General features: G+C 39.5%; 1 protein-coding gene across 1 annotated transcript in view; it reads right to left on the bottom strand.

The window, feature by feature from the left end:
• The window catches only part of LOC126251586 (DNA mismatch repair protein Msh3-like), a 363,938-nt gene that overhangs the window by 260,203 nt on the left and 88,843 nt on the right, over positions 1-14,892 (bottom strand). The window contains exons 6-9 of the mRNA XM_049952118.1: positions 13,981-14,094; positions 8,263-8,417; positions 6,290-6,508; positions 2,477-2,623 (exon numbers count right to left, since the gene is read on the bottom strand). Coding sequence (XP_049808075.1) covers positions 2,477-2,623; positions 6,290-6,508; positions 8,263-8,417; positions 13,981-14,094 — 635 coding nt within the window. The remainder of the gene's footprint in view (positions 1-2,476; positions 2,624-6,289; positions 6,509-8,262; positions 8,418-13,980; positions 14,095-14,892) is intronic.

Genomic DNA, 14,892 nt, shown 5'->3' with positions numbered 1-14,892 from the left:
TTTTCCCACATGTCGTACTATACACTTTGGATCAAAGCAGTCACATAGATGCAGCATTTCTTGATTTTAAAAAAGCATTTGATTCAGTGCCACACCTTTGTTTATTGTCAAAGTTCTACCATACTGTGTATCAAGTGAAATTTGTGGTTGGGTTGAGGTTTTTTTATTATGGAGGACACAGCATGTTATCCAGGATGGAGTGTCATCATCAGATATAAAAGTGACGTAGTGTGTGCCCTAGGGAGTTGTGTTGGGACTCTTGCTGTTCATTCTGTATATTGATGACCTTGCATACAATATTAACAGTTACCTCAGACTTTTGCAGATGATGTGGTTACCTAAAATGAAGTACTGTCTGAAAAAAGCTACATAAATATTCAGTCAGGTCTTGATATGATTTCAAAGTGGTGAAAAGATTGGCAACAACTTGCCTTAAATGTTCAGAAATGTAAAATTTTGCACTTCACAAAACAAAAAGTTTATTATTCTATGACTATAATATCAATGAGTCAGAATTGGCCAACTCATAGGTTCATTTGTGGGTAAAGCAGTTGGTAGACTTTGGTTTATTGGTAGAATACTGGGGAAGTGCAATCAGTCTACAAAGAAGATTGCTTACAAATCATTCATGTGGCCCATTCTAGTATATTGCTCAAGTGTGAGAGACCTGTACCAAATAGGACTAGCAGGGGATTCTGAATGTATATGGAGGAGGGCAGCACAAATGTCAGAGATTTGATTGACCAATGGTAGATTGTTACAGTTACACTGAAGAAACTTAACTGGCAGACTCTCAAAAATAGAGGGAAACTACCCCGAGAATGTCTACTAACAAAACTTCAACAACTGGCTTTAAATGATGACTCTAGGAATATACTACAGCCCCCTACGTCTCACCCACAAAGGGGTTGTGGAGACAAGATAAGAATAATTACCACACACACAAAGCATTTAAACAATCATTCTTCCTGCACCTCATATATAAATGGAACAGGAAGAAACCCTAATAACTAGCACAATGGAACACATGCTTTGCCATGCACCCTGCGGTGGTTTGCAGAATACAGATGTAGATGCAGATGTAGAAAAGATTATTTTTCCACCAACAATAAATTATGTAATGGACTGCAACACAATTTAAAGTTTAACAAAGACAAATTTTTGAACTCAGGCTTTTACAAAATAGAGTGTAATGAGTGCCCAGTACAGTAAGTGGGTCAGACAAGAAAAATTTTCTAAGCCAGATTTCAGGCAAACATAAATACGATTGTGTACAATGTACCTAATAAATCTGCCTAAGCTATTCACATTAATGACACAGGATATGCTTTTGACACCATAGATAATAATCTAATAACACTTCATAAACTAAGAAAAGGCCACAAATTGTACCTCTGCCAAGAACTTGAAATCTTTATTCACAACAGAAAACAGGGACAAAATATACTCGATGATAAAGCTGAGACACTACTCACAAGGCACTTAATTTCTACAGCTACACATCCCTGTACTGTTTGTATAGTCGTTTCATGTTTGCGTGTCATTTAATGACCCACAGGGTTCTTCTGGAACATCTTGTCTGTAATTCTGTTCATTGTTTAGAATTTATAACCCCAATGACATATTACAATAATAAGTGAAAACTATATCTTATTTGTTCAAAATGAAGTTCAAAAGGGACAACTGGTTATATGCAGCAAATAAGATTATAAGGTAAACTTCTGATCCACCTGCAGATGAGGGTGTATCCCTTGAAACAGACTATGGAAGGAAATAAAAATGGTTGACACAGATAATTTTTTAAATTTATTTTTTATGTCAAACAGTTGCAGTTTGCATACCACAGTCCAACATGGGCCACATTAGGTTATTCCTTTTAACTGCTTAATGAGATTCAAAAAAATTCCTGCTGGTGCTCATTAAACTATGTGTACTATTAACTTATGTCTTTCCATAGTCAAATCTATTTAAGGACATGCAGGTTGAGGTGGAGGTGGCTGTGGGCATGGGTGTAGGCCTGGGCATGGTACTGGTGGTGATAATGTGATCCCTCAGGTTTTCTTGGTGTGATTGATTAATGGTGTATTTCTGAGTGTTCAGCCAAGTTCCCCTTTCTATTTTTGCACAATATTTCAACAACCTACTCAGTCATCTTCTTCATGTGTGGTGAGTTGTGCTGTTATTGTACTCACCTGATTGGTTGGCGCTCATGTGGTGCTTACTCATACCAATGTAAATCACAGCTCCTGATGAAGGCCAGAGGGTCGACCATCAAAATATTGTGTGAAAATGTAAACATAAACTTGGCTGAATGCCAAGAAGCACACCATTGTTGGTGGAGGCAATATTGGTGGCAATAGCAAGGACAGAAATTATGCTGCTTAATAAACAGCATACAAATCTCAATAAACTATTAAAAACATTTCAGAACTGAAACAGGCAGACACTTGAGAAAACTAGAAAATGGGAAACTGACCTTTTCCCGAATGCAGTTCGTGTATGATCCATTACTGATAACAAGGACCCCCTTTCATCACCACTACTGCTTGCAAAAACCTCCAAATTCTGAAGGGCTGCTGCACTCAACTGCAAGTGCTTTTCCAGTGATGTAAAACTTGTTAACCTATACAAATGACACAAATACTGTCTTAACAATATTTCATATCTCCACACTCACTCATAGTTGTAAATATTATATTAGTAATGTTTATGTTCAAAACAGCTTTTTTGAAAAAGTACTCACCCAAGGCGAAAAAAAAGTATGACAAATCACCAAAACCATACAGAAATATAACAAGCTTTTACAATTTTTTTTTTTTTTTAGTGTGAAAGGATCATCTTTCATGAACTAAAGCAGGAACCAGAGAACGTTGAAAGACAAAATTAGTGAGTTTAGTGAGTCTAGAAACACACAGGATAAAAATATGTTAATTGTGAAGAATTATATGATATGAGCATGAAAGAATGTCTCTGGAGACCAACACAATCTTTTAAACATGAAGGAAGACATTGACGGATTGATGCCATTTGCTAGATGATGGCTGGAGAGGGCAGAAGGAAGGGGGCTGGGGGCTGGGGGAGGGGGGGGGAGGCTAGCGCTGTTTACAATGCAGTAAAATTCACCACCCATAAATTATGAAAAAATATCACGATGCACTAAATTATGACAGTGAGAATCATTAATAAAAATGGCAAACTGCCATTCAGAACATGATGACCTCCCCTTGACAGCACTTTAAGGATGAGGCCTGAGACTTCACAAAACTTCAAAACCTATGTAACACTGGAGTTGGTGGCAGTGAGAATGAAGGGTAAATCTCCAGCCAAACTGCGAGTTGCCCTTATAACAGTATGCAAAAACCACACAGAAAAAACACATTGTACCAAAATTGGCATACCACAAACTTTACAGCGTGGTGAAGCCTCCCACTAGAGGAGGAAACCATGTCTCACTAGGAAATTTCCAATGCACAGTTTGCTGAACACTTCCTTCCATCAGTGTGGTTAGCATGAAATCTGTCATGTCTGCTCGGTCAATTTGAGGGACTGCAGCTTGTCGTCCACTACTTCCACCCAGCAAAAACAATCCCCCTTGCCTCAGTGTTGGATCTGCTGTAAGGTGGCATGAGTTATCTGAATCACATGGTCTTCTGGATAAATGCGATGGACTGCTAGTAGTACAGTGAGTGAGCCAGAGCAGACGAGAAACCTTTGAATCCACTTCAGGTCTGTCACGATTTCACATAATTCCACATCTTAATTTGTAAAGTGTTTTGGAAAGAATACTTGGAAAACACTGTTGAGGAAAAAAAGCTGAAGAACATAGAGCTTTCCCTTGGTGCAAGCCATCTGCATATACAGTGATAAAACTGTAGTATGTGCTTAAAATTGAACTAAATAGATTCGTAAAAATGTAATCTGGAATACAATGGAAAATCCAGGACGGACTGTAACAATATTAGGAAAGTTGGTACTCACCATATAGTGGAGATACTGAGTCACCGATAAGCACAACAAAAAGACTGTCAAAAAATTAATATTGCGGCCAGTAAGGCACACACACATGCACGCACACACACACACACACACACACACACAAAGAATGCAGTCTCAGGCAACTGAAGCCACACTGCGACTCAGCATCTCCGTAGCAACTTTTCATTTGATAATACTGTTATAATCTGGAGTACAAGTTTTCTTGTACTGCATCAAGCCTTAAATCACTTTGGTCTCTGAAGACACTAAGGCAACAATTTGTTCCATCCCTGGCTGTATATTCAGAAGTCTCATATAACAAGATCTGTAAAACAGTCATTAAAATTTATCACAAATGGCTTGGCCACATGAGGCTGAATCCTGAACAGCTGCCCAAAAGTTGGAGTGGATTACTGCAATAAAAGCTAATGACTGAGGTAATGCTAAGGTTTTCAGAGCCTTTTGAGCAAGAAGTAATGCCAGTCAATCTAGAGTGATGGTTCATCAGCCTCTGCACACAGCCTCTGAACTTAGCTGCTGATGATACCTGAATGCCCTAATATTGGACAGTGCAATTGTTAGGTCTGGTATGATTCTTGCTGTCTTCCATAATGGAATTAGTATTGCCTTCTTTGAAGTGGTGGAGTACTGTCCATCAAACCAGATCTGACTGAGCTTGCCTTTGGCTGCAGGGCACAGATGACACAGCATAGCATAATGAGTCTGATCCAATGCTGGAGCAGAATCTCTGGTTGCAGACAGAGCTGATTTCAGTTCTCACAAGGACAATGGGTGATTGTGGACCTCCTCACTACACGAGAAGAAGCGGACATGCCTCATCTCCATAGCCATACGGAACATCTCAGTGACAGTAAAAAAGAGTTCAGCTAGAATGTGAGCTATGTCTTTAGGCATGGGCACCAAGACTCCATTTCTCAACAAGGTGGTAAGGGGATGTGTATTTCCCTTGTCTGAAATCCACCTTACTGATTCCCAAACTCATGCAGTGCATGCAGAGTGATTAATGGAAGTTGCAAATTCCTTCCAGGAGCTCCTCTTCTGTTCCTTTACCATTTGCCTTGCTAGTGTTCTCACAGACCCGAGGCATGAGGATTTTATTTAGTTAGATGCTGTTTGAATTTCCAACAAGTCAAGGTCTTCCATTGGAATTCCATGAGCCACTAGGCAAACAAATGTTGATCCAGACAGAGCCCCATGTTCCTGAGTAAACCTTACACAACACAGGGACAGCAAGTGCCCCAGAGTTTGTCCACTAGAGACTTTTTTTACCTCAACAGCCATTTACCCTATCAGTAAATAGCTCACCTTGTGTATGAGGCTTTTTTACAGAGGTGTATACCTCTGTTTTCCAAGACATACAACATAGTTCCGCTGCACCTAATGATGGCCCCTGAGATATGGCCAGAGTTCATGGTAGAAGAGGTCTGTCGGTGTTACCCAGTCTCCAGCTTGGGAAACCCGGGATCATCAGGCCTTTCCATTGAGGCCTGTCTGGTTTGAGTGGCCCTGCCACCTCTATGTTACTGCCGGCATAGCCTTCAGCATCACTGAGGCACATAAACCCTCCCAGCTGGCACTGAAGATGCCTACAATAACTGCAGTGCCCCCCAATTGAGAAGTGTAAAATTAAAACATATGTGTTGACTGAATGAAAGAGAGAAAGAAAAATTAGATACAGGGAACAATTGTAATGTTTAGCTGAAAAGGAATAGGTGGAAATGAAACAGGCATATTAAACAACAGCACAAAGCTCAATCTTATAAAAAATCCTCTGCATGGCTATCAAACTTAACATTTTTGCACATTGTGTCAGGAAGTTTGAGAGATTTGATTCAAGGTGTTAAATGGCTTTCACATATTTATTGCAATTATAAAGAAAGAAAATATTTTCTTATTGTTTATCTGATCACCAAAATTACCCTGCTTTAATAAACTCCAACAAGGATATTCACTTTTTCTGGTTTTCATCTTCAAGTTGTTCCAATTTTCTTTGTTCCTTGAATTTACACTTCCCCCAAAAAATAAAAGACAGTTTTATTTTAAAACAACATGCTGTCAATTTTGTGTGTGCGTTTAAGTGTGTGTGGCTCATTTTACATCTGCATTAAATTCTTTAAGCAACTATGTTCATCTGCAAAGACAAGTTGTTACGTATGAAATACAGATAAACAAAGATGATGTATCCCACTTTCAAAGAATGCCTTTTAATAATTAATTGCTACAAACATTAAAAATACATAAATATCACTTTATTTTGTTCTAATTACTGTGCTGACAAAAAATGGTGTCCTACCTTGCAGCACTCATTCCATCCTGAAGTTTAAATTGTGCCAGATGCTGCCACAATGCACCCAGAGCCCTGATCACTACTGGTGTTAATTCATTCAAAGTCAACACTGGTTCAGAATAGCCTATTGGTTTGTCATTTGGGCTGCTCAGAAATACAGCAACAACAGCCAATGCTTTTGAAAACTCATATTCTTCATCTGAGAGTCGCTCCAGACATGCTCCGCTATCGGAAATCAGAAAACAGTGTTTTAAATGAAAAGTGTAACCAGAAATCACAATTAAATAATAACATGAGAAGGTTTACTGTCAGCATTAACAGAAATGTTATGATGATCTGTTTATCAGAAATTAAAAACTTATGCAAAATGAAAGAAATGTGCATGAGGCTTTAACCATATACTTCATGAGCAGTGGCTATATACACTCCTGGAAATTGAAATAAGAACACCGTGAATTCATTGTCCCAGGAAGGGGAAACTTGATTGACACATTCCTGGGGTCAGATACATCACATGATCACACTGACGGAACCACAGGCACATAGACACAGGCAACAGAGCATGCACAATGTCGGCACTAGTACAGTGTATACCCACCTTTCGCAGCAATGCAGGCTGCTATTCTCCCATGGAGACGATCGTAGAGATGCTGGATGTAGTCCTGTGGAACGGCTTGCCATGCCATTTCCACCTGGCGCCTCAGTTGGACCAGCGTTCGTGCTGGACGTGCAGACCGCGTGAGACGACGCTTCATCCAGTCCCAAACATGCTCAATGGGGGACAGATCCGGAGATCTTGCTGGCCAGGGTAGTTGACTTACACCTTCTAGAGCACGTTGGGTGGCACGGGATACATGCGGACGTGCATTGTCCTGTTGGAATAGCAAGTTCCCTTGCCGGTCTAGGAATGGTAGAACGATGGGTTCGATGACGGTTTGGATGTACCGTGCACTATTCAGTGTCCCCTCGACGATCACCAGTGGTGTACGGCCAGTGTAGGAGATCGCTCCCCACACCATGATGCCGGGTGTTGGCCCTGTGTGCCTCGGTCGTATGCAGTCCTGATTGTGGCGCTCACCTGCACGGCGGCAAACACGCATACGACCATCATTGGCACCAAAGCAGAAGCGACTCTCATCGCTGAAGACGACACGTCTCCATTCGTCCCTCCATTCACGCCTGTCGCGACACCACTGGAGGCGGGCTGCACGATGTTGGGGCGTGAGCGGAAGACGGCCTAACGGTGTGCGGGACCGTAGCCCAGCTTCATGGAGACGGTTGCGAATGGTCCTCGCCGATACCCCAGGAGCAACAGTGTCCCTAATTTGCTGGGAAGTGGCGGTGCGGTCCCCTACGGCACTGCGTAGGATCCTACGGTCTTGGCGTGCATCCGTGCGTCGCTGCGGTCCGGTCCCAGGTCGACGGGCACGTGCACCTTCCGCCGACCACTGGCGACAACATCGATGTACTGTGGAGACCTCACGCCCCACGTGTTGAGCAATTCGGCGGTACGTCCACCCGGCCTCCCGCATGCCCACTATACGCCCTCGCTCAAAGTCCGTCAACTGCACATACGGTTCACGTCCACGCTGTCGCGGCATGCTACCAGTGTTAAAGACTCCGATGGAGCTCCGTATGCCACGGCAAACTGGCTGACACTGACGGCGGCGGTGCACAAATGCTGCGCAGCTAGCGCCATTCGACGGCCAACACCGCGGTTCCTGGTGTGTCCGCTGTGCCGTGCGTGTGATCATTGCTTGTACAGCCCTCTCGCAGTGTCCGGAGCAAGTATGGTGGGTCTGACACACCGGTGTCAATGTGTTCTTTTTTCCATTTCCAGGAGTGTATTTTTGCAGCAGTTTCAATAATCATTTGTATTAATACTTCATACATAGTTGTATGTGGCAGCACCATATATCTTCAACATAGATTTAGATATTTTCTATGTTTCTGGCTCAAATGCGTCAGTAAACAACTACCTATGTTTTAATAAAGTTTCAGTGCTTGTGCTGAGTGTTTCTTGACTCAGTATTTCTGCAGGATTTAGATGAGCTAATCTTTTTTCGAGTTCTTCTCTTGTTTTCAGGTCATCAAATGAGTCATATATAGCTTCACCAGTGCTGGGATCAAATGTCTGCAACCATAAAAGAAGAAAAATGAATCATGTTAAAAATTACTTTGTATCAGACGAGACATGACCAGAAAACAGAAGCAGTTGAACAATGGAAACTCCAGGTAGGAATATCAACAAAGCTGGAAAAGAGAGATTGTTATTACCATAAAGAAGACACGTCACATGCAGACAGGCACAAGTAAAAGGCACAATTAAAAAAACACTCACATATGTGAGTCTGCAACTTGACATGCCTTCTTTACAATAAGTAGCAATCTATCTTCTCCTACATTGCTGAAAACAGAAGTAAGTTACTCAAATAATGCTGTTATCAGCCCAATTAACATGGTAATTATATGAAAGGATGGTAATTTTTTATAGTTATGTCACACTCCGTTACTGTCACTCTCTCTTATAATAGTCAAGAAATAATTTACACTGTGACACCTCTGTTCTGTCATACATGTGTTTATTTTAATGAACTACACTAACTAAACTAAAATGCTTGGTCAAAATAAAAACAATAGTAAGATCGTATCAACATGTCACAAGAATGGTAGTCGGTAGGAATTATGACAGGTTCCTGGAAAGAGACCAGAAGGGAGACAGAGACAGAGATGAATCATTGGAGTGAAATAACGTTTGAAGAGGAGAGAAGAGTGGGACAATGTGGAGAGGGTAAAGTGGTGGGCGAACAGGAAAAGATGGAGAGGCTTTTGTTCCAAACAGACTCAGCCAGGGGCTGGAAACTGAAGAAGAAGAAGAAGAAGAAGAAGAAGAAGATGATGATGATGATGATGAAGTTGATGATGATTATTATTAAACAAAATTAAATAATGGGAGGAGTAAAGGTAAACCCTCATCATATAGTTGAGGTGCTGAGTTGTACACAGGCACATAAAAAAGACATATAATATTGCTAGCTTTCCGACAAATCCTGCTTCAGAGCTAATACAACACAAACACGTGCACACACACACACACACACACACACACACACACACACACACACACACACACACACACTTGCACAGCTACATTTTTCCAGTTAACAGCACTGTGCTGGCACTGCATCTCATCTTGGGTGAGGGTTATGTTGGGTGGAATGGACAAGGAGAGAAAGGAAGTGAGGAGTAGGAGGAAGGGTTGTGGAAAGATGGGTGACAGCAGGGTGGGAGAAGTGGCAGGCATGCAGGATAAATGTGGCACAAGTGAGATTGCACAATGATAGGGAGGAGCAGACTGAGAGGGGGAGAGAGATACTGCAAAGACAGGGAGTAAGTGTGGGATGAGTAAAGTTAGGCTAGAGCAGGGGCTACTGGAGATTGTGGTCAGAAGGACTGTGCAATTAAAGAACATTTTGCAAGGACAGTACCCATCTAGGTAATTAAAAGAAACTGATGTTGGGGGAAAGAATCCAGGTGACCCAGACTGTGAAGCAGCTACGGAAATCAAACACTGCATTCAGCGGCATGTTGCATCACTGTGTGTTCAACTCTCTTCTTTGACATGGTTTAGCGGTGGCCATTCATTTGGGTAGGTGGCTGGTTGATGGTCATGCTCACTTAAAAGACTGTGAAAAAGTTACAGCAGAGCAGGTATGTTATACGACTGCTTTCACAGGTGGCTCTGCCTCCTACAGGATAGGATATGCCTGTTAGGGTCTGCCAGTGACAAGCTTTTCCATCCCTCCCAAAGTGGTATGCCACTGTCCATTCTATCCAGAACCTTCCAATGTCTCTGATTAAAACCTTCCACTCAACTTGGAACCAGGGGATTTCAAGAAGTTGCAGGGACAATGATGTAGACTGTGAGCTTCAATGAAATTCCATGAACAAGACTGGCCCTCTCAAACTTCTCTGCCAGTCACTACAATGATCAGTGCATGACCTTGGAGCCTTGTTGGCAGGCATTGTTTGTTCCAATGTTTGTACAGTTTGCAGCTAGTTACAATAGATTCCTGCAATGACTGCCACAACATCCTGTCCAACAAGCTGAATGAAACATTCAGGCATACATACTGAGCACTGAAGGTGATTTTTCTTATACCCTGCTATCATTTCTCAAAGGATTATTATTATTATTATTATTATTATTATTATTTCTTTCCTTTCTCAGACCTTAGGTCTGGTTCGAAATGAAAGTGACGCGGACCTTGATCAAGCGTGACTTCCTTTTAACTGTACGGTATATGTCACATTGCGTTTAGGAACTTTTGGGTAATTGAACATGTATCAATAATTACGGATTTCTGTAGTTGTATATATATGTTTGGATGTAGCTGTATTGCGATGATGTACTGGTGGATATTGTGTGGTATGACTCCTGTAGTTGATAATATAATTGGTATGATGTCAACTTTATCCTGATGCCACATGTCTTTGACTTCCTCAGCCAGTTGGATGTATTTTTCAATTTTTTCTCCTGTTTTCTTTTGTATATTTGTTGTATTGGGTATGGATATTTCGATTAGTTGTGTTAATTTCTTCTTTTTATTGGTGAGTATGATGTCAGGTTTGTTATGTGGCGTTGTTTTATCTGTTATAATGGTTCTGTTCCAGTATAATTTGTATTCATCATTCTCCTGTACATTTTGTGGTGCATACTTGTATGTAGGAACATGTTGTTTTATAAGATTATGTTGTAAGGCAAGCTGTTGATGAATTATTTTTGCAACATTGTCATGTCTTCTGGGGTATTCTGTATTTGCTAGTATTGTACATCCGCTTGTGATGTGATCTACTGTTTCTATTTGTTGTTTGCAAAGTCTGCAGTTATCTGTTGTGATATTGGGATCTTTAATAATATGCTTGCTGTAATACCTGGTGTTTATTGTTTGATCCTGTATTGCAATCATGAATCCTTCCGTCTCACTGTATATATTGCCTTTTCTTAGCCATTTGTTGGATGCGTCTTGATCGATGTGTGGCTGTGTTAGATGATATGGGTGCTTGCCATATAGTGTTTTCTTTTTCCAATTTACTTTCTTCATATCTGTTGATGTTATGTGATCTAAAGGGTTGTAGAAGTGGTTATGAAATTGCAATGGTGTAGCAGATGTATTTATATGAGTGATTGCCTTGTGTATTTTGCTAGTTTCTGCTCGTTCTATAAAGAATTTTCTTAAATTGTCTACCTGTCCATAATGTAGGTTTTTTATGTCGATAAATCCCCTTCCTCCTTCCTTTTCTGCTTAATGTGAATCTTTCTGTTGCTGAATGTATGTGATGTATTCTATATTTGTGGCATTGTGATCGTGTAAGTGTATTGAGTGCTTCTAGGTCTGTGTTACTCCATTTCACTACTCCAAATGAGTAGGTCAATATTGGTATAGCATAGGTATTTATAGCTTTTGTCTTGTTTCTTGCTGTCAATTCTGTTTTCAGTATTTTTGTTAGTCTTTGTCTATATTTTTCTTTTAGTTCTTCTTTAATATTTGTATTATCTATTCCTATTTTTTGTCTGTATCCTAGATATTTATTATTATTATTATTATTATTATTATTATTCACCATGTGTTTGGACTGTCAACAATTAATAGCTTGCCCTCTACCATTTTGCATTTTCTTCCTCTCAAGAGATGAAGTATGTTGTGCCGGTTCAGTTGCAATTTCAGTCACAGGAGGCAGTACTTTAAGCTTGTTGGAAGGAGAACGAATTTAGTACCTTGAGTTTTCTCTGGTCTCTGGCTCCTTTTGTACAAGGCCCTTGACCTACTACTATCTCCCCACTCACAATAAAGAGTACAGTTCCAGGTGCCGTATTTCACAGAGGGCAAACAGCATCCACAGGAGAAGATAGTACTTGAGGTATATTTGGCACCTCTGATGATACCTTCTACACTAGAGGACCAAAGATGAATGCTGCACTATCAGTTAATCCTTCTCAAAACAGCAAAAATCAAGGATCATTAACAAAGCATGTCATCAGGGTTAGCAGGATAAAATCTAAAGATTTTGCTGTAAACATCTGTTTTAATGCACACTGAAAAAGTTACAAGGCACAACTCATTTTATATTGTGATGAGTAATTAACAGCATAAAATGGGGTTTGGTCATATGACAGTGTAGGCTTAAGTGGTTGGGTAAAATTAAGTATCAGGTAAATGAGGAAATATATTTACACATAGTGAAAGTTGCAAAGCATATCTTCAGTGGTGATTGTAATACATCATTCTTTTACATTGATGTAACACTAGTAACCCACCCCAGCCTTTAACAGTTAGCACTAAGTGTCCACGGCTTGATGACTTGTTTGTAATATGTCCTGATGTACACAAACTTTTTTCATGAATCAGTCTATCTGTCAGTGAAAACCATATCAAACTATCTATAGTAGTTCCTGAGATAAGCCGCAACATACAGACAAAATATGCTGTGGGGGACATTAATTATAACATGTATAGAAGACGCATGAAACCTGCTATGAAGGAAAATCTTCAAGAATGTGAACCAATTTACTAATATAAGCTATGCAGCTCATAGATAACCCACTGTGTTGACTTGTTAAAAGCTTTGGAAATTCTTAGTGTGATGTGTAAATGGATTTTTCAAGCAGTGATCTATATCAAGAAAAAAGATGACCAGAACCCAAAACACAACAACATGTGAACATGAGACCAAACATTATTTACATCACAACAGGAAAAACAAAGTTAGAACCAAAAGTAATCTTCTATATAGGAAATAAAATTATAAATTTGACATCCATGAGAGATCAAAGATAAAAATGAATTTCATTCATTGAGAAAAGACACAAAAAACCATATACTAGATTAGAGTTATTACACCCTTAAAGTTACTAAAAATTGAATGTAAGTTACTCATAAGATTGTTCCTCTATGACAATTAACACTTATGAACATAAGTCAATTTACAACAGAATGGTGACAAACTATACAGACTCATAACACAAGTAGTATTATGTGCATTTAAACTGTGTGTTCATTTTGCAATTGTGTATACTTGAACTGTAGTTACTGTGGCATCATCCACACAAAATACATATATAATGGCCTAATTAATTAATTGGAAATATGAACAAACTAACTACTTTCTCCAAAAACATCATGTACCTGCATCCTTGGAAAGTAAACACAACACATCTATGGAATAGTAATGAGAAGCTTCAAACATGGAACTGCAGACAGAATAATGATATTTCTGGTTTTAAGTTAACATATGAATGAGTACTACCAATAACACAAGTATTTCTCAAAACTGACTGACATCACTTACTTTATTAGTACAAAAAAACAGGTACCACATATAAACAATACAAAAAAATAATTTTTGGACATCAGTAACACCAATGTGTATGGCATTCCACAATGAAACAACAAAGCAATTACTTCATAAAAATTTCATACAGTAGTAAGGGAATGACAAACTTGTCTCTAAATTAGATGAATTTATTTAATAAACTTTTACTATAAAACCAAGCTTACATTAACAAAACACTGGTTGAAGAGATTATTCCTGAAAACCAAAGACACAGTATGAATTCAAAAACAAATAGAAATCTCAATAACATCCAACATTATGGATGAATCTATAAATTACAATTTATATATTAGCATACTCACTGCAATTCCTATAGTTGTTTTATTTCCAGTGTTATCCTCACACACAGAAAGAATGCACGAAGGCTTTCTCTCTCTTATCAAACAGTTTCCTTCAAAGGCCTGCGGATTTACATCTATGGATCATTAAGGTAAACAAGTACATGTGTTAGTGTGAGTAAAGGTGTCAAGTCAGTAAACTGCACATGTACTTCTGTATACCAGTATCCATCATCATCTATTATAGCTACTATCAATAATGAGATTGACAAGCAAGTTTTCCTTGCAAGAAATAGTATAAAAATCAATGTAACACTCAATCATCTTTTTATTTAATGTAAAGTCTCTGCCAGTTGTCATAGGTATATTTCAGTTTATCAGCAAAAATGTAAACTGTGGTTCTCCTAAAGTGGCACTGAGGTCACTTGGCAAAATATTGTGCAGGTTGAACACAGAGACGTTCCCATATCCCAAATTGATTCTTTTCTCATCAGTGCGAAGGGTCACTTTAATATGATTTTTATATTCAATTGAATAATTGTGTTTATAACAGTGGGCTGCACATATTTATATTAAAGTGTAAAAAGATCAAGCTGCCGAGAACAAGAAGGTTGGTTTGAACATCACAGTGCTTTCCCAGATATGGTCTTGACGTGTCCTGTCACAGAATAGAGGGGAGACAGAACGTTTAAGGTCAATCTGCAATTTCCAAGTGGTGAGAAGCAAATACATAAAGACAGATTCCCACTGAAGACTGGTTGATGACTTGGATCAGCACCAAACACTGTACAGGGCATCTATGAGAAATGCGGATTTTGGGACTCGACAGGATGGTTGCAGCAGGAGACTTATGGAAGTCAGGAGTCTGATTAGCACTATTTACTTGTGATCACACTAACTGCTGCACTGAAGGCTAATTCTAAACATTAGAAAAAG

This window comes from Schistocerca nitens, chromosome 4, assembly GCF_023898315.1.
Source record: "Schistocerca nitens isolate TAMUIC-IGC-003100 chromosome 4, iqSchNite1.1, whole genome shotgun sequence".
NCBI classification, from domain to species: domain Eukaryota; kingdom Metazoa; phylum Arthropoda; class Insecta; order Orthoptera; family Acrididae; genus Schistocerca; species Schistocerca nitens.
Note: the sequence above shows the minus strand (reverse complement) of the source record. Positions and strands in the feature narration are given on the sequence as shown.